We start from the raw sequence: 20,337 nt of genomic DNA, 5'->3' as shown, positions 1-20,337 counted from the left end.
TTCTGCCCCACATATCAAACATCTGAATCCTTTATTTCTCCCACAGCAGGGCGTTTTAGTGATTACAGCATAGAGGGTAGTGCAAATGAAAGGCAAATAGTAAACTAACGTAACAAATAAAGAAGCACATGTTACTAAAATATACATCAAGCAAGTACACATCCAAGGTATATATATAAGTAACAGCATTATACATTTAGTGAACAAGTTGAGAACTAGCAGCCAGTATTTACATTATTCAATTGTAAAAGTAGATAGTTTACAGTGTTATTCACAACAATGCTGATACAGTCTTGGGTAGGAAAGTAGCAGCCAGTAATAACAATATTAATCTGTACAAAAAAAGAAGTCTATACTGTTAAATGTTCTTTATGCTTTCGAGGGGTTTAATCATTTTGGAGATCTGAATACTTAAGCATATGGATATTGTAAGCCCAAAAGCTTGAGAGTGGGTGTTTGTGCTGTGAAACTGATGACGATTATATCAAAAATATTGGATAGAAAATGGTGTAAATAAATGTAAGTATTATGAATGAATCACAGAAATATCCTGGGAATGATATAGCTATCATATGGTTAGCTACAACACATTCCCTAGGGCCTCCCATGTTTGGGCCCCTGGGCCTGTGCACGTCCCCAGTAGGCCCAACAGCTGATTACATTTAGATGTACATATACGGCGACTTGTAAAACAGTGGTTATTGGTGTATGTGTGTGTGTGTGTGTTTATACCTGCTGTATCCTTTCCTCATCATGCAGCAGCAGTAGTTTAGTGATGCTGTGCTGCTGCTCCAGCACCAGGGAGAAGTGTTCAATGCGGCTTAGAGAAAGCTTTTCCTTCAGTGTCATCACAATGTCCTGCCGCACAGAGAACATTGAGACTTGAGAGACAATACTTTGTGAGTTAAGAAAACGTAATTGCTGAGCTGAGCGGAGGTTTGCATTCTCAATGAAGCGAGTGGAAATCTGAGTAGTAGGCAAATCAAAGGAAAGTACATTATATCTAATGCAGATGAAAATCTGATAGTTGTAGAGGAAACTTCTGTGTAGCTATGCAGTGGGAGTCACCGACTCAGGAAGGAGACACGGGAAGAGCAGTAGCTTTGATGTCAAACACATGATGGTTTATTTGGAGTTACGGCTGGAGGATTCACATCACAAGTCCAAGAGTCAGAGGTTCTGACTTCACGGTAGAGTTGCCACGTCAATTCTGGAGAGCCTCTCTCTTGCCAGCCCATCTAACTGGTTTCGCAGAGAGTAAACAACATATTTGAGGAGATAGCCTAAACAGTCTGGGAACACTGAGCTACTTGCCTCGGACACTTATGACCTCGAAGATTTCACCTTGGAGTCCACAAATACAGAGAAGGAAGTGTCCCAGTGTACCCACAACACAGACCATCTGTGACCCAGTATTGACCGGTCACAGAATGGGAACAATAACATTATTGGCTAAGCAGCCTGTGTCCTTAAAGGAGGTAAACAGACGTCAGGGTTGGTCCTGTACGTCACATCTTGGCGTCTATGACAATTATTTCCCTAACAATAGTGAATAATTTCATTCTTTTGTGCTTTAACATTAATTATAAACTACATCCAATACTTATTCAGTTATGCATTTAGAATTATAATAAATAAATACATTGTTTGTATAGCATCTTTCATTCAGGTTAGTTCAGTTAAAAGTGCTTTACAGAAGACTGACAAGCAACAAAACAACAAGAACACTGTGAAACTGAAATCCACAAACATTTATCAAAACAACAATTTGACAAACTCAACACAGCAGACACTAACAATTATGAGAACATTTATATAAAAAGGTTGAATAACATTTGCAGTTGTAAAACAGCACAAGATACAAACTACATTACATTAATAAAGTCACTTTTTGTTTTAAAATGGAATTTCTTCTACAATATTTGTTACAGGAAAAACACGTGTAAATATGATATTGAATTAAGGATTATGCTGCTGCAAAGATGTTCCCACATACACATACTATATTACTGACTTAATAAAACATCTTTATTCGGTACAGAAACACATCATGTTTTCATGATAATTAGAACAATCTGAATAATTTCGCAATTGCAATATTAGTCACAATATTTGCATTTAGTCATTTTTCCAAACACAGCAGCCCAAATAATTAAGAAGTACTCAGATATTCACTTAAGTAAATGTAGCAATACTACAGTGTAAAAATACTCTGTTACCAGTCGTGCATTCAAAATATTACTCAATTCAAAGTATAAAAGTATTAGCATCAAAGTACCAAAATTAAAAGTACTCATTATGCAATAGGTCCCATTTCAGAAAAAGTTGTATATATGAATTAGTTGATTTATATTAAGTATTAATCATCTACATCTGTAAGTAAAGCTATAATAAGATGTCCAAAAAGTTCCTCCAAAATGTAGCTTTAGTCGTGCTAAAGTACAAGGCAGCATAAAGTCAATGTGCTTGAGTCAAGTAGAAGTACATCAACTGTTTCCTTAAATATAGTATTAAAGTAAATGTACTAAGTTACATTCCACAATTCTTAACAGGCAAGTATTACGTTTACATTCAAAGCTTCCTCAGATCCTCAGGAAGCTTGTTGCAGCATTAGAGCTAAACGCTGACTCACCAAAGGGTTTAGTCCTGCACTTTGGAACAACTAGCTTCCTCGTGCCAGAAGAAGAAAATAAATCTAAATGCAGCCCTGACACTACATCACAGCAAGAGAACTGGCTTCAGTTTCTGACTTGAGAATATTATTCCATTACATAAGCGCATTGTGAACCTCAGCTTCATCTCTGAACCCTAACCCTACAGCTGTTAGGTATCCAGTGTGAATAATAAATGACATGATGGGCTGTATCATGGTGTGGTACCTTGACTGTGGTGCTGGGGTCGAATTTAAAGGCCTTGGTCTGCCCGTTCTCCAGATACACCTTCAGAACGTTGGGCAGGAAGAGCAGCGAGTTGCCCTGTGAAGAAGACAAGGGGTCAGGGTGGGTTCAGGGACAGGGCAGATGAAAATGTGAGCATCATAAAACTTCCTGGTTCAAGAGGATCAAATGGATATGAGATAGAGTCGAGAAAAGGATATCAGTTTATGCCTCTCTGTTTGAGACCTAGATTTATGGGGCGGCTTTTTTGACCCCGCTGTCTTTGTATTGTATATAATATTTAAGAATGATGAATGTAGCACCTACTGTATAAGGATCACAGACTACAAAGGAAGAAGTGAAATATAGATATACATGTTACATGACAAAACCTGCATTCAAACCAGACGCAGTTACTTAAATAGAATAAGGTTACAAAGGCCTTTAGATACTATGCATTAGGGATGGGAACGATTAATCGAATATTCAAAATTATTCAGGTGTTCGAATATGAGAATATGAGTTTTGAATATTACTTTTATTTTTTTGGGAGGGGTGCCTAAGTTGATTACATATGATCAAATGGAATAATTCAATGTATACGACAGTGCCATAGCTAAGTGTGTTAGGTCTAAAGGTGTGTTTTTCTCCGCACTTAATTGAACATGTATTTATTTATTTTTATTACATTTTTGCTTTCAAATTCCCATCCCTACTATGCATACATAAAATACTGATCCTGCAGGTCAAATTTTGAGTAACAAAAAAATGCTCTTAACAGCTTCCAGAGATACAGTCTGAATTTCGGGCCAGGAAGTGCTTTGAAAAATAATGAGTACAATCTTGAATTTGATTCTGTACTAAAACAATTGAAGAACTTAATCAACATTATGGTTGGACTAAAATAATATATACACAACTCAACCTACGGCTGTTAGCTGAATGTCACCCCCCCCCATCAATCTGTATCAGAATCAGAATCAATCAGGACACTTTATTTATCCCAGGGGGGTATTGGGTTTCGTGACGGCTGCTCCATTTTGTAATCAAATTAAAAATTAAAATAAAGAGAGAAATAAATAAAAAATAAGACTGTGCAATAAAAGTATATAAACTTACAAATAATCATATTCATATAAACAGAAAAAATTACAGAAACATTTCATATAAAGGAATACAAATATATATAATTAAGATATGTATATAAAAATGTGCACAGTGTACTACAATATATAAAATGTGTAATACAATATAAAAAGCTGTGTATTATTATTAATAAGATATTAATGCAGAATACAATCACATTTTAAAAGGATATGCGTTCTTTTTAACCGTCCAATATTGCCTTTAAGCCCGACTTAATGTACCATTCAAAAAAGGCTAAATATTTACCATTCTATTATTAATAAAGTCATCTATAAAATACAACATGCCTATCTGCTTAACAGAAGGCTTAGTGCAGTTGGAAAAGAGATCTTATGAGGACTGCATCTGTGTATGCAGATTTTGTGGGCCGCTATTTTTAGTCACTTCAGTGAAGATGCTGGGGGTGTTTGAGTCACATGCTGTCTGTACGTCATGGTTTATTTGCTTAGCCTATTTCCAATGCACATTGTCACATTTTGCTTGAATTCATACACCAGCCTTCCCACCTCAGCCAAGCATAAAAGCATCTCAATCAAAAATGCAGATGAAGACAGATGGATATAATTGCACATAATGCCTTGTGTATCCAGTTTATTCGAAATTAATTTAAGACATTTGAAAGAGCACTTTTGCTTTAACGGCTCAAACGTTTTTTATTTTAAATGATCAAAATGAAAGAGCTGAAGGAGAGAGATTAGTCTGGTGTCATTCTGAGCTCCTCTCACAGAGTGCTTCCTCTCATCAGCTGGCCTGCTTCTGTCCGCCCTGTGGTGAGTCATCATCCCCGTGTCTTATCATTTTAGAAAGTGTTTTCTGCACAGAAACGGTGATGTAATGCAACATTAATGTCTGAATGTCTTGCAGTTCAAATGGAGAGCTTTCAAATGTTAGACAGCCCCTCCCATATTCCATTTCTCCAGTTCCCTCTGTTAATGATCTTCTCTGTCTTGCTCTTTCCCTAATCTGGTGCTTATTGTCGTGTAATCACAGACATTAGGAGGATGAGGAAGATATCGATCCGTGTTTTCTCTGTGATTAGTAATGGGCACTCCAGCCTCTGTGGTTTTCCTCGTACAGCTAATTTCACATCCGCTGGCAGGACGGGAACTCTCACCCACTAGAGGCTTATGAGAGAAAAACGTCATACTGTCAAATATGGGATAATAATACAATATTTAAAAAAATCATTCCTCGTCATTTTAGAAACGTACAACTGGCATTACTTTCTAAAATTGCATTTTAAAGTCTGTTGAATCAAACATTTTCCTTTTTCAGGATGTAGTTGCCCTAAGGAGTTTTATTTCAAACAAATATAAATTATGTTTATTTTGTTTGGTTTGGTCTAACAAATATGTAGAGAGTTTCCTTCTTTGTAAATCCATGATTGCAAGCTTGGATTTCAGGCTTCCCTTGGGGTCCCGGGATATATCACAAGATAAGAGAAAGAAAATGAGTTGTAAAGAAAACTCAATTGTGAAATTTAAATGAAATAAGGTTTCTGAAAACTCAAATAGAACAGTCATTTGGCTGAACTCATCTTGCAAAATAACATTTTTAAATGACTATGATTATATGTCAATTCCATCCAACCCTGTTTTAGTGCTTATTCAGCCCCTGGGTCTCCTCCCAGCTGAATGGTCCTTAAAGCCCTCCCTAAGGGAGCGGCCAGGTGGAATCCTGACTGCCTGAACCTCCCCAATTGGCTCCTTCCTACGCTATGGGGAAGCGGTTCAACTCTGAGTCCCTCCCGGATGACTGAACTTCTCACCTTATTCTTAAGGGAGATGCCAGCCATTTTGAATGTGAGCGCTGCATCATAAGGCATGCAACACTGCAAAAAGGTACACGTGACTCTTTTCAAAGGTTTAAAAGTAAAGGTCCATCATTAAGTGGCATTATGGGGTAATATATCCAGATGCACATGTGCATTTACTTTAATGATGGACCTGGTGGGGCACCACAAAAGTGTTGCTGTAAAGTGTGTTTGGATTTTATATGCTAATACTTTTGTACACAACTTTGAATGAATTCATTACTGTCCCAAGTAACATAAAATACACTGTATGGTTTCACATTGTTACTAAATGTAAAAACATGATCTGTCTCTAGGAAAACCAACAGAGAAATTATAAGACGACACTGTCAGGGTTCAGAATAATTGCTTCCTATGTTCTCACCTGAGAGTGCCCGTTGACCTCCACTTCCTCAGCAAAGTGGACCTTCACAGGGTTGGACCGGAGCTTGGCCCTCTTCTCTGGTGTGATGAACGATGACTTGGGGCCCTGGGGTGGAAGCACATCAATAAGTACTGGAGAAAGTAATTGCCTTTCAGATCCAGGAACATCTAAAACTGAATAAACTCTTTGAAAAATTCCAGTCTGGTTTCCGCCAGGGCCACAGTACAGAAACTGCCTTAGTCAGGGTGACCAACGACCTGCTGATGGCAGCTGACACCGGATCTCCATCTCTCCTTATCCTACTAGATCTAACTGCAGCATTTGATACCGTCGACCATGACATCCTACTCCATCGTCTTCACTCTACAATTTGACTCTCTGACTCTGTCCTAAACTGGTTCACCTCTTATCTCACCGGGAGGACTGAGCACGTCATCTTGGGAGCGGCAAAATCAAAAACAAACTCTGGCCTGCGGTGTCCCCCAAGGATCAGTCCTCGGGCCCCACCCTTTTCACCATATACATGTGTATACATACATACATACATACATACATACATACATACATACATACATACATACAGTACATACTTGGTCGTGTCATCAGCTGGCATGGAATATCGTTCCATTGCTATGCTGATGACACACAGCTCTACATCAGAGCAAACCCAACCACCTCTGCCATCATCCACAATAACCACATGCCTGGAGGAGATAAACAGCTCCAAGACTGAAGCCATTCTAGTTGGCACTCCACATCAGGTCCGTTCATCCGCCATCACCAGCATCACCTTCTCCGGTCAGAACATTCCACTCTCATCAACTGTTACCAATATGGGAGTTAACATGGATCCTCACCTGAACATTGAGGCCCACATCAAGCAAATATGCAAGATCTCCTTCTACCACCTCAGAAATATTGCGAAACTCTGCCCCACACTCAGTCTGCCAGATGCTGAAAAACTTGTCCACACCTTTGTCTCCTCCAGGCTGGACTACTGTAACACACTTCTCATTGGGATTCCTAGCAAGAACATCCAGAAGCTGCAATACATCCAGAACAGCGCTGCTAGGATCCTGATGAGAGTACGGAAGTACGAACACATCACACCCATCCTCAAATCACTGCACTGGCTCCCGGTCTCACTCAGGATTGACTACAAAATCACCCTCTTCACTCATCAGTGCATACATGGAAATGCTCCCTCCTACATCAAGGAATTGCTCACCCCACAAACCTCCACGAGGAACCTACGTTCAGAAAAGGCAAACCTCCTCCTTCCACCAAGGACAAAACTGAAGACCATGGGAGAGCGAGCCTTCTGCTCCGCTGCTCCGAGACTGTGGAATGCCCTCCCAAACCAGCTGAGGACACCACAGACTGTGGAGGCTTTCAAAAAAGGCCTAAAAACGCATCTTTTTAGAATAGCCTTTAACTAGATTTCTAAAACCCCCACATTTATGCCATGCCGGCATAAATGTCACTGCTTTTATTCTGTTGTTTTTGTTGTTTTTGTTGTTTTGTTTCACCCTTTAATTTTCTAGCACTTTGAGTTTTGTTTACGCAAATGAAAAGTGCGCTTATAAATCAAATGTATTATTATTATTAGTATTATTATTAAATCAGGTCGGAATAGGATTGTTTGTAATTATTTAATGAGGACTGAATGCGGTAAGGATAACTTTTCAGTGGAGCAAAGTAAAGTGGCTCATAGTGAGGGAAATATAAAGAATACACAGGCTGTTGCTTTAGCATGCATGAAGTTCAACCCAACACATTTTATTGTTCAAAAGGTTGATTATATACCCTGTTTCTTTTTGGTTACAGACCACTTGCAGTCAAAATCATTCTGGCAACTTTGTTGTTACTGACAATAGGACGACAGTTTAAGCCGTTGTAGATATATAATAAATTAATAAAGAAGACATGTGAGGGGGTTAATAGAGACAGAACTCGTACTTAGGGTGAATTTACAACACAAAACTTGTATATTATCTGAAAATAAGGAACTGCATCACTTTGTAATGTTGGATCAACCACATCACACTGAGCTCACGCCAGCGGCCAATCACATATCAGCTGTTATTTAAGCCAATGCTGAAATTGTAGTGCACCCACACGAAACATGGTTTACCATATAAGGTGTTCAAAATCATAAACGTGTAAATATGTGGAGATTATCTTACTGAACAAAACATGCAAGTATCATACAGGTGTGTTAGCCATTGATACATTTTCTGCCATATTCCCAAATCCAATGGAAAAATCCTATTGCTTTTTGTCTAGCCCTTGTGATGTTGTCAAATATAGAAGCAGTCAGTGGTAGATGGTGGATGAAAAGCCCCAGAGGAAACTGTCAAACAGTCCTCCTGCTCTATAATACTGTCTGCTTCACAATGAAAATATAATTGCTTTGGCCTGCCATGGTTCAGGATTGTCCTGATATGTTGATACCATATACCAACCAGCATGGCAGAGATGATTATTTTCTAGGAAATGACAATAATTCCTCTACACAGATTTCTTGGAGGAGCCGTGAGCGATGAATCAGATGGTAAAGATGCTTCATCAGCAGAGCGGCTGATGAGAATCACTGACAAGCAGCCAATCCTTTACCCATCTACTTCACCTTAGTGCAAAAACACACGTCTGCTTCACTCAGTGAGATCCTCCACCACACACACACACACACACACACACACACACACACACACACACACACACACACACACACACACACACACACACACACACACACACACACACACACACACACACACACACACACAGATTGAGTGGTCATGATACAGTGTGTGTGTATCAGTGTCACAGTGTGTGACGTGTCGTCACTTTAACGGCCCCCTACACATGTCGGCGTGCGCTGAAGCTTGCCGGCGGGCATGTCTGACGCTCGACCAAAAACAAATCACATGAATCTCCCGCCCCGGACACACAAGCAGCGGTTTGATTGGCTAGAGCTTGTACTGGCATATGATTCGATTAGCTGACGCTTCGGTCGAAGTCAAAAGTAGAACATTGCTCTACTTTTGAAGCGAGTAACGCTCCCACAATGCAGTTCGGCGAAGTGGGACGTCACCCAATTCAAAGTGAATGGGCAGAAGCGTTGAAGCTTCAACGCATGCCGCCGTGTGTAGGGGCCGTAACACTGATGTAGAGGTGGGACCTTGGTGACAGGATGCTTGTTAGCAGTGGCGCTTGATCTCGAGCCTCATTGACACACTGATTAATGGGTTTGTTTACTATCAGCGCTTTAAAATCCCATGTGTATAGAGAGGCTGCACATCCACAGTATGTAAGCATGAGGCATACACACATGCACACCGCTGTACTCTATGTGTTTGTTTTTACAAGAGGAAATGTTCTGAGTTTAAAAATACAGACCTTTTTAACATTGAAGTAGTGGCACACAATTGAAACCTGAAAATGAGCATAATAGGACCATTTGAGTTGAATAAGGTTTATTTACCTCTCCTATCACACATATGGACACTCTGCACTGTTAAAACATACAAACAGTTCAACAGCACTGTCCCCAGAAGTAACAGTAGCGGTTTGCATTGGGAAATGATTTGTTGCCACATCCTATGCTCAACAACTGCTCACACTTTGTTGAATATGATGTCCTGTACAGTGCATGTTTAAAGACACACATTTTACATCTGTAATAAAACCATAGGTGGTACTGGCTGTGAAAGATCCATTCTGTCCCTTATAACTTATATTATACATAATATGCAGTGCATTAAGAAATGATCTCTTAATGCTAAGTATGAAGTGGAGGAATGTTTACAGCAAGCTGTAATCAAACTTTGTTTGCAAACCGCACATCTTTGAACTGCTGCTGAAGTCAAGCCTTTATAGAAACTACTGCTCCATCAGTGAAGCTGAAGGTATGGCAAAGAATATTTGTAATGATTTATGACAACATTCTGAATAATGAGAAGATGTTGTCAACTCATAGCTCCAGGTTTGTATAATTAATGTATGCAAAACATATCAAATACACAGTTGTCTTAAAGGTCCCCTATTATACTGTTTTTCATCAATATATAATAGGTCAAAACATGTCTCTGAAGTGTTTGGCTCCAAACACCAAACAGATCATTGCAGCATCCCATAATCACAGAATTAAAAGTGGATGGCAGTGCAGGACTCGATGGTATAGAAAACAGGTTCATAAAATTGGCGTCCCATATTCTCATGTACCCACTTGCTGATTTGTTCAACCTGTCTTTCTCCACCTGTGAGTTGCCGACTATTTGGAAATGTGCACGCATCATTCCACTGCATAAAGGTGGTGATTTACTTGATACAAATAATTATAGACCAATCTCTATAATCTGTTCTATTTCCAAAGTTTTGGAGAAAATAATTTATAATCAACTGTCACATTATCTTAATACTTATAATATGTTATCTCCGGTTCAATCTGGTTTCAGGCCTAATCACTAGGGTTGGGTATCGTTTGAATTTCCACGATTCCGATTCTACTTTTCGATTCCGGTTCTTAACGGTTCTCAATTCCGATTCTTTGAGGGGCAGGGTAAAAAAATGATACATGCTTCTTCCACCAAAAAATTACATTTATTCGAGAAACTTTTACACAGGTTAGTTTACAGTAATATTCACATTAATCAGTCTGTTTATATTCACTACTATGTAACTGTAACCTGAGAACCACTGAAGCTACAACAGTGCAACAGTCCAACTTTTAAAGAACAGTTCTTGTTGAGAAAAACAAGCATATCTGCCTTCTCAGGCATACCGGGAAGAAATGTTTGAATATTTTGAAGTAAAATGCTTCAATCTGATGCACTTTAAGCAGAATTACTAGAGACTAGATCTAGGGGGTACAACTCTAAACACCCATATGGAAAAGATCGGTTTACATTTTAATAATTAAATAACTATGTGAACATAACCAATAACCTACCATAGCCAATAACAAATACATGTAACGTATTTTATTTTTGTTGTTCATTCATATCTTATTTTACTATTTTATTTATGCATATTTTTGTATCTCTCCAGTTTAAAACGATATGTCTGGTTTACTGTCCTATAGTATACATTGGAATGATTTCAAACCTGTTTTATCCCAATCATTATAAAGGAGTGCCTTGAAAATATGTGTTTACATAAATTGTGATCAAAACGTTTGAGACCCACTGAGATAACTTAGACTAAAGTGAACTATCTAAACACTCAGAGTCCTTTACCTCACTGAGCTGTAGTTATCAGCCTCTCAGTCTGACTGGAGAGGACTCTCCCTCCACATCATTGTAGAAACATCTTCTTCTTCCGTTAGAGCAGCTAGCACCAGATGCTAATAACAACAGCGCCCTCCCTTTCTCCCTGCTCACTCGCACTTTGGCTGTGAGCTGCGGGCGCCAGATAAGCCAACATCCCCCATTTTCATCACTTACAGCGCCCATCGTACAGGGCAAATGAAAAGTGTAACCGGGATGAAAAAGGTGTTACATTTACTTAATTATTAATATTGTTACATCAAGGCCGAAAATTAGGATGAGCACCAACGGTCAAAACGTTTTTTTTCCCTCCCAGAGCTGTCAGCGCAGCGCCTCCACAGATCTGGCGCCCTAGGCGAACATGCGACGGGCCGGCCCTGGTATCAGGTTACGCTGTAGGAAGTGTAGGTACAACGCTACATTTCCCGCCCCGTCGCAGCAGCGCCGCAGTCATATAATAGGCTACGGAGAGCGGCGAGAAACATTTCCTCAGGCATCGAAAAGTGGAACCGAAATTCACATTTCTAAACGATGCCGTTAGAATCGAAATGTTGGAACCGGTTCCGGTTCTGAACCGGTTCTCGGTACCCAACCCTACTAATCACTCCACAACAACTGCCCTACTTAAATTTACGAATGACTTGTACTCTGCTGCAGATGATGGTGAACTCACAAGTGCCATTTTTATTGACTTGACAAAAGCCTTTGATTTTGTTGATCGATATCTGCTCTTGGATAAACTTCACGGCATTGGCCTTTCTAATAATACAGTGTTATGGTTTAACTCGTACCTTCACAGTAGAAAGCAATGTGTGGTTGTTAATGGAAAACAGTCTGACCTGTTGATCCAACAAAAGGGTGTACCCCAAGGATCAATTCTGGGCCCACTTCTGTTCTCTATTTACATAAATGGTTTATCTTCTTGTCTCATTAATTGTTGTACTCACCTTTATGCTGATGACACTGTCATATATACATCCAAATCAGATTTTTCGCAAATTCAGATCTCTCTTCAATCGGAAATTAATATCTTACAGGACTGGCTATCACACAATAAACTACTGCTTAACAAAACAAAATCTTATACCATGGTCTTTGGTACCAGGCAGAAGCTCAAATCCAAACCTAATGTAGTAATAACATGTAAGGATGGCACTTCTCTGCATAAAGTTGATAGCTTTAAATATCTTGGTGTATGGCTAGACTCTGAACTTTCATTTAAACTACATATAAAGCATGTAATACAAAAAGTCAATTACGGAATCAGTGTTTTACACCACTCTCGCAATTGTTTTACGCTCAGTGTCTGAAAGAGAATTGCTTCTCAACTTATTCTTCCGATTATGGACTATTGTGATATTGTCTACCAAAATGCACATAAATCAGATCTTGCTCCACTCAACATAGCCTACAACAGACTATGCAGATTTGTTCTTGGTTGTCCTTTTCGTACACATCACTGCACAATGTATAACCAACTTAAATGACCTTCTTTACATGTAAGAAGACACACGCATTGGCTTCAGCTGATATTTAAATGCATTTATCTTAACTATCCCCCTTATTTAATTCAGTATTTTGTACCCTACTCGTCAAATCATCAAGTTAGACATTCTGTTCAGATTTATTTCTCTGTCCCCTCTGCAAAAAAACTTATTGGCAGAAGAGCGTTCATGTTTAAAGCCCCAACTGACTGGAATACTTTACCTGCTGCTATTAGATCTCTTGCATCATTGGGTATGTTTAAACATGCATTGTTATCTCACTTTCAACTGGTCTGCACTTGTTATAACTGATATTGATGAAACTGAGTTGTGTGTCATGTTTTGCATTTTGTCTTTTTGTTTATGTATGTCTGTAAGTTGTTGCTATTGTCGGGACCCCCCTTGAAAACGAGATGGTGCATCTCAAGGGGTTTATCCCAATGAATAAAATGTCTATATATATATATATATATATATATAGACATTTTATTCATATATATATATATATATATATACAGACAGAGAATCAGCACTTTGGAAACATTCTCTGTCTGTTAATTTAGATGAAAAATAAGGAGCCCCTCCCCACGCCCCTCTGAGAGATATTTGGGAAAAAAGAACACAATGGTGCTCTAGGAGGAGATTCAGGTGATAAGGGGGGGGGGGGGGGGGGTTACCTTGTTTGGTGATTGGCTAATGGTTACACAAGCCAATAAAACGTTATGACATCACAAAGTGGCCAAAATCTGATCAGCTCCTTTTCAGACAGGTTTTTATATGAATGGATCAGGAAAAAAGAGAGCACATTTTCTTTCCTGAAACCTTCAGAGTCTCTTTACACATAGGGGACACATTTTTCAGTATACAATACATGAAAAAGTGGATTTTGCACAATAGGTGACTTTAAAAAAAAAAATAGCACTTACATATATCCCACTTTCCAGTGTCATTCCTATCCATATTGATGTACATATATGTACATTTATTCCTAAAAACATGGGGGAAATGTATTTTTTTCAAATACTGTATGTCTGCATTTCTCTCTGTATTTATCTTTGACTAAAACGACTCAAGAATAATAAACCTGGCTAAATCCAATGTTCTCAAAACGAATGCAAATTAGCATACACGTAATGATAATGACTAATTTGCATATTTGAGCCCTTTTTCATTATACTTGTATTGCCCATTAGGCCCTAATGTATGTTTTTCAATGGGAAGGATCATTATTACATAGTTTAGTTAAAAATGTTTCCTTATATACCGGTAGTGCCCTTAAATGTGTTTGTGTGTAAACGTGTGTTTCTGTAGTGTGTGTGCATGTGTGTGTGTGGTTAGTTACAGTAGACGCAGTACACTCACCAGCATTGTTCTGAGGACAGTCATGGTCAACGTATCTTGACACTCCCTGAAAAAACAACAAAGGGCTGGTAAGGTTAGACGTAATGTGAATAACTTAACTTTTGAACAGCGTTTTGTGGATGAAAATCATGTGTGTGTGTGTGTGTGTGTGTGTGTGTGTGTGTGTGTGTGTGTGTGTGTGTGTGTGTGTGTGTGTGTTTGTGAGGACCTGATTATTTCAGCAGCTTGCTCCGGGGTCAGGTCATCGACAGCAATGTTATTGATCTTCACAAGCTGGTCGCCAGGGACGAGCCGGCCATCTGCGGGCCCACCTGCACACACACACACACACACACACACACACACACACACACACACACACACACACACACACTTCAATCAGCCTGCATTCATACTGCAATTGCAGTTCATTCTAGTGATCTCCTTTCATCTCACACGGATGCATCATAATCATAATCAACAGGAGCACCACACCACATCACTGCAGTAATGATCACTGTTCATATACATTTTAGGGTAAATGAAGCACTCGGCCTCATTGAGCATTCTACCATGCCTAACATCTATCCCAACATCAATGTCAGCTTTCATTTAGTGTGCCCAGTTTAGCATTTCTCCTAATATTTAGGAGCTTTAAACCTAAAATGTCTATATGACACATTCATTACATACTCTATCATGTGTTCATGTATATATTATATCATATTTAATTCCCATCTTCACATATCTTTAAAAAAAAAGGAAAATCGTCGTTACCTCAGCTCTAACGATGTAACAGCCAAAGTACACATCAGTAAGGGATATTGGCATCATATCTAAATATATATATATATATATACATTGTTTTCCTTTTACTGTTTTTTATCATCAAAATGATAAAAAGCATTGTCTTATTATATATTTTTGTTTCTGGTTTTCCCCTTAGATTGAAGATTCCCTTTACCTCTCCTTTCACACTGGGTTGTTTTTTCAGTTTTATGTTTGTGCTAATACAAAAAAATGGATAGCTTGCACTATTAAAACTTGAATAACAGAGCAACAGCATTGTCAGCAGAAGTAACAGTAACAGTTTAAATTCAGATTTTTTTTGGAACTCCTATGCTTCACAACTTCATGGAGTAAGATGTCCTGTACTGTGCATATTTAAAGGATAGGTTCCATTTACGTCTGTTTTAAAACCATAGTCAGGTGCTACTGGCTGTGAGAGATCCATTCTGTCCCCTATAACTTATATTATACATGATATGCAGTGCATTAAGAAAGGATCTCTTAATGCTGAGTATGAAGTGGAGGGATGTTTACAGCAGGCCGCACATCTTGGAACTGCTGCTGTAGTCAAGTATTATAGAAACTACTGCTCCATTAGTGCATCAGTGAAGCTGAAGTTATGGCAAAGAATCTTTTCAATGATTTATGACAACATGCTGAAAATGTGAAAATATTTCATCAACTCATAGCTGTAGGTTTGTATAATATATTTATGTTAAACTGAGCCAAGTGCTTTCTTTTCTTATTAGTTAAACCATATTTTATACATTCAATATCTTCTAAGAAAGCGTGTAAAGCTTATTTTGGTTTAAATACCGATATCAACATACAAAAAAAGTGCAGTATGTCCCAAAAAGATACCAGGTGTGATTAAAAACAGATTACATTGGCATTTTGTGATATGGATATAAGCAAGAGGGCCACAAATCAATATGCAGTATGTCCCGTTTGTATGCAGACTCATGTGCGCACTTTGTAAGGGGACATGCAGTGTGTATTGATAAGTAGTAAGCCGTATGGAACATATTTCATGGTATGCTTGCACCATACAAGTACCAATATTCTAATTTAAAAATGGTGTGTAATGTATAGATACTGATAGAAATGATCTGCCTTTATCTTCCTACTGTCAGCGACACTGTTTCTGTCTGCACAACATCAGGTAACCCTCACATACTGAGTTCTTTAATTGTGCCGAAAGTACTTGATGTTTCATCCAAAATGAGCATAGACGGATGCAGGTCACACCGATAGCTCTGAAGAAGCTTTTAAATAAAGGATTCATATTTCACTCTGAAGATGCTGCAGCACGTGTCAGAGAGACAGAGAGAGGACACATTGAACCAAGTCTTAGTGGGGCCACTGGAGACAGGAGCAACAGTGTGTGTGTGTGTGTGTGTGTGGTGTGTGTGTGTGTGTGTGTGGTGTGTGTGTGTGTGTGTGTGTGTGTGTGTGTGTGTGTGTGTGTGTGTGTGTGTGTGTGTGTGTGGTTTTTGTGGGCTGGACAGGCAGCAGCAGATGGTGACAGCAGTCTTGAGCCAGACAGGCGGAAGCGAGGTAATTTGCCTGGGACCCTCAGGGGGATTCAGGTCCCTGTAGCTCTGGAGCTCAGGAGGAAACTGCACTTCAGTATGCAAATATAGACAGAATATAACATACAGTTGCAAGAAAAAAATGTGAACCCTTTGGATTCTCCACACATAGCGTTGTGTGTTCCTTCCAAACAACTCAACTCTGGTTTCATCTGTCCACAGAATATTTTGCCAGTAGTGCTGTGGAACATCCAGGTGCTCTTTTGCAAACTTCAAACGTGCAGCAATGTTTTTTCTGGACAGCAGTGGCTTCCTCCGTGGTGTCCTCCCATGAACTCCATTCTTGTTCAGTGTTTTACGTATCGTAGATTCGTCAACAGAGATGTTAGCATGTGCCAGAGATTTCTTTAAGTCTCTCGCTGACACTCTAGGACTCTTCTTCACCTCATTGAGCATTCTGCGCTGTGCTCTTGCAGTCATCTTTACAGGACGGCCACTCCTAGGGAGAGTAGCAACAGTGCTGAACTTTCTCCATTTAGAGACAACTTGTCTTACCGTGGACTGATGAACATCAAGGCTTTTAGAGATACTTTTGTAACCCTTTCCAGCTTTATGCAAGTCAACTATTCTTAATCGTAGGTCTTCTGAGAGCTCTTTTGTGCGAGGCATGGTTCACATCTGGCTATGCTTCTTAAGAATAGCAAATTCAAAAGTGGTGTGTATTTTGTATAGGGCAGGGCAGCTTTAACCAACACCTCCAATCTCGTCTCATTGATTGGACTCCAGGTTGGCTGACTCCTGACTCCAATTAGCTCTTGAAGAAGTCTTTAGCCTAGGGCAGGGGTGGGGAACCTCCGGCCCCCGGGCCGTATACGGCCCGCGAGACCATTTGGTGTGGCCCTCGAGGTAATTTATAAACACACACAAAAAAGAAAAAAATTAAAGAAATCTAGACCGCAAAATAAATAAACAAGTGAGTGCCTGTTTTTCCTGGCCAAGGTCAGGGTCCTTGAACACAACACAAGCCTAACTGTCATCACGTGGTATATGTCTCGTCTGACAGGGGTGTAGTTCTAACTGAGAGCACCAGAACGCCGCTCCGCAGTACCCATAAGGAGCCGTACACATGCCGCAGTTTTTTGCGTGGCTGTGTCTTAGTTGTAAGCCCAGTGGCGATCTGTTCATCTGTCATCCTGATCATACAGTCAAGAACTTTGTTGTTATTAGCATCTGGTTAGCTAGCTATGCTAACGAATATAAGAAGCTTTTTCTACAACCAGTGAGGTAAAGGCACATCTTTATATGATCATTATAGTTATAAAAAAATAAGAGAATAAAGTAAACAGGTATAAAATACTATATGACAGTAAAAAAAGTTGTTATTAATAAAGAAGAATACAGTTTGAAAGGAGAGTGATTTGTAAAATATCCATAAAGAAAAAGAAAATCTGCTTCCAGTTCTGTTTCATCTGGATGTTGAGAGATGTATCCATAGATCTCTTCATGTTGCTCTCAAAGTGCACCAGATTGATGCTTTTAACTTCAACATTTAAAAACATCTTCAGGGGTTAGGTCCCCCCCCCCCACTAAAATCATGTTCACATGGATAGGAGTCTAAATACATTTGCACACATCTTGTGTCCATATCTTTCTGTTTGGGTGGTCATGCCACAACCGAGCACGTGCATGCAGGCGTGAGTCATGGTGAGATATCTGGATTAAGAGGTTGCTTTTTCTTTGCACAGCATGAAAGAAAGGTGAAATTAGTGGGCTGTGATTTTAGTATTTTTAAGCAGAGGTCAATCATTTGTACGGCCCTCGGAGGATGTTGAAAACATTGAAATGGCCCTTGAGAGGAAAAAGGTTCCCCACCCCTGGCCTAGGGATTCACATACTTTTTCCACCCTGCACTGTGAATGTTTACATGGTGTGTTCAATAAAAACATGAAAACATATAATTGTTTGTGTGGTATTAGTTTAAGCAGACTGTGTTTGTCTATTGTTGTGACTTAGATGAAGATCAGAACACATTTTATGACCAATTTATGCAGAAATCCAGGTCATTCCAAAGGGTTCACATACTTTTTCTTGCAACTGTATGTATGTATGTATGGTATCAACAGCAGTTACAATCTGGTTTTCAGGACATAAATGTATATCTTCTAGCTTCTTCATTTCATTTAAATATATAACTTAGTTAGTGGGTAATTAATGGAAACATAGCGCTCAGAGATTTGGCCATGTTCTACCAGGACAAGGTCATTTCATATCTTAATAAGGATATAAAGAGCAATTTAGCATTCAATTAATACATTGTATTTTTGGAAATTACCACATGGTATCATTTACTTTTGTACCATGTGAATTGACTACAAATGTTTATGTTTATGTTTATGTTTATGTTTATTAAGGATCCCCAGTAGCTTTTGCTCTCGACAAAAGCTACTCTTCCTGGGGTCCGACACTTAAAACAATACAACAATAATACAACAATAATACAGCAACATTTAGGACATAAGTCCTGACATCATTAATAACATTAAAAACATTAAAAACATCACCAATATCATCAACAACATGCGATCAAATTAAATTAGGGTTCACAGCTCACAAGGGTACATGGTCATTAGTAGATGGCCCTTCAATCTCTTCTTGAAAGAGGCTCTGGACTCTATTTCAGTAAGGTAGTTTGGCAATGAGTTCCATTCCTTTATAGCTCTATAAGACACAGAAGATTTCAGAAGATGTGTCCTGGGTTTAGGTGCCAGTCGATGGCCTGATGTAGCTTGTCTAGTCTTATGGTCATGCTCGTCTCTTGTGTAAACTATTTGATCATAAAAATACAGTGTTTTTTTGCTAAATTGGACATTTAAAAAAAAAGTGATAACACGAGATTGCAGACGTTTCTCAACTGGAAGCCATGATAGGCTTCTATGCATAACTCCAATATGAGTGCGCTTCGAACAGTGTAGAGCTAGTCTGGCAGCCTTGTTTTGAGCTATTTGTAATTTCTGTAAATGTGTTTCTGCTGATGACCATATGACCGGACAGTACTCAAGATGTGACAAAACCAGAGACTGAATTACTTGTTTCAAAGTGGTTGGTGTTACATACTTTGTACATTTTCTCGCCACAGCTATGCTCCTTCCCATTTTAGTTACGATACTGTCAATTTGCTTTGTCCACCGTAAACCAGAATCAAGAACAATGCCAAGCAACTTAGTCTCGTTGACCTGTTCCACTGGCTGACCAGCCAGCGTCAGGCTTAATTGAGGATTGCTGCTTAACATGTGTCTGGATCCGAACACCATTGCTTTTGTTTTTGCAATGTTGAGTACCAGTTTGTTATTGTTGACCCAGTCTGCTATGGCTTTAATCTCTATTTTAAGTAGATAGTTTAACTCACTGCATGTTGATGCTGTACTGTACATCGTGGAATCATCAGCATACATTATTACACTGGACTTATTTAATACGTAAGGAAGGTCATTTGTGAATATAGAGTACAACAAAGGCCCAAGCGAACTCCCCTGTGGGACCCCACACTGCAACACCTTACTTTCAGAAAAGCTCCCATTGAAAAACACTCGCTGCCTTCTCCTAATCAGGTAACTCTCCATCCAACACATAGCAACAGAATCAAAGCCATAGCATTTGAGTTTGTTCAGCAGCAGACTATGATCGATTACATTGAAAGCTGCGCTAAAGTCTAACATCACAGC

General features: G+C 39.2%; 1 protein-coding gene across 1 annotated transcript in view; it reads right to left on the bottom strand.

Moving 5' to 3' along the window:
• Positions 1-20,337, bottom strand: part of LOC117551518 (FERM and PDZ domain-containing protein 1) — a 72,271-nt gene that overhangs the window by 19,398 nt on the left and 32,536 nt on the right. The window contains exons 5-9 of the mRNA XM_034224437.1: positions 14,524-14,626; positions 14,316-14,361; positions 6,200-6,304; positions 2,880-2,975; positions 733-858 (exon numbers count right to left, since the gene is read on the bottom strand). Of these exons, the coding sequence (XP_034080328.1) occupies positions 733-858; positions 2,880-2,975; positions 6,200-6,304; positions 14,316-14,361; positions 14,524-14,626 (476 nt within the window). The remainder of the gene's footprint in view (positions 1-732; positions 859-2,879; positions 2,976-6,199; positions 6,305-14,315; positions 14,362-14,523; positions 14,627-20,337) is intronic.

The sequence above is a fragment of the Gymnodraco acuticeps genome, unplaced genomic scaffold, assembly GCF_902827175.1.
Source record: "Gymnodraco acuticeps unplaced genomic scaffold, fGymAcu1.1, whole genome shotgun sequence".
Classification (NCBI taxonomy): domain Eukaryota; kingdom Metazoa; phylum Chordata; class Actinopteri; order Perciformes; family Bathydraconidae; genus Gymnodraco; species Gymnodraco acuticeps.
This window is presented reverse-complemented; position numbering and strand designations above follow the sequence as displayed.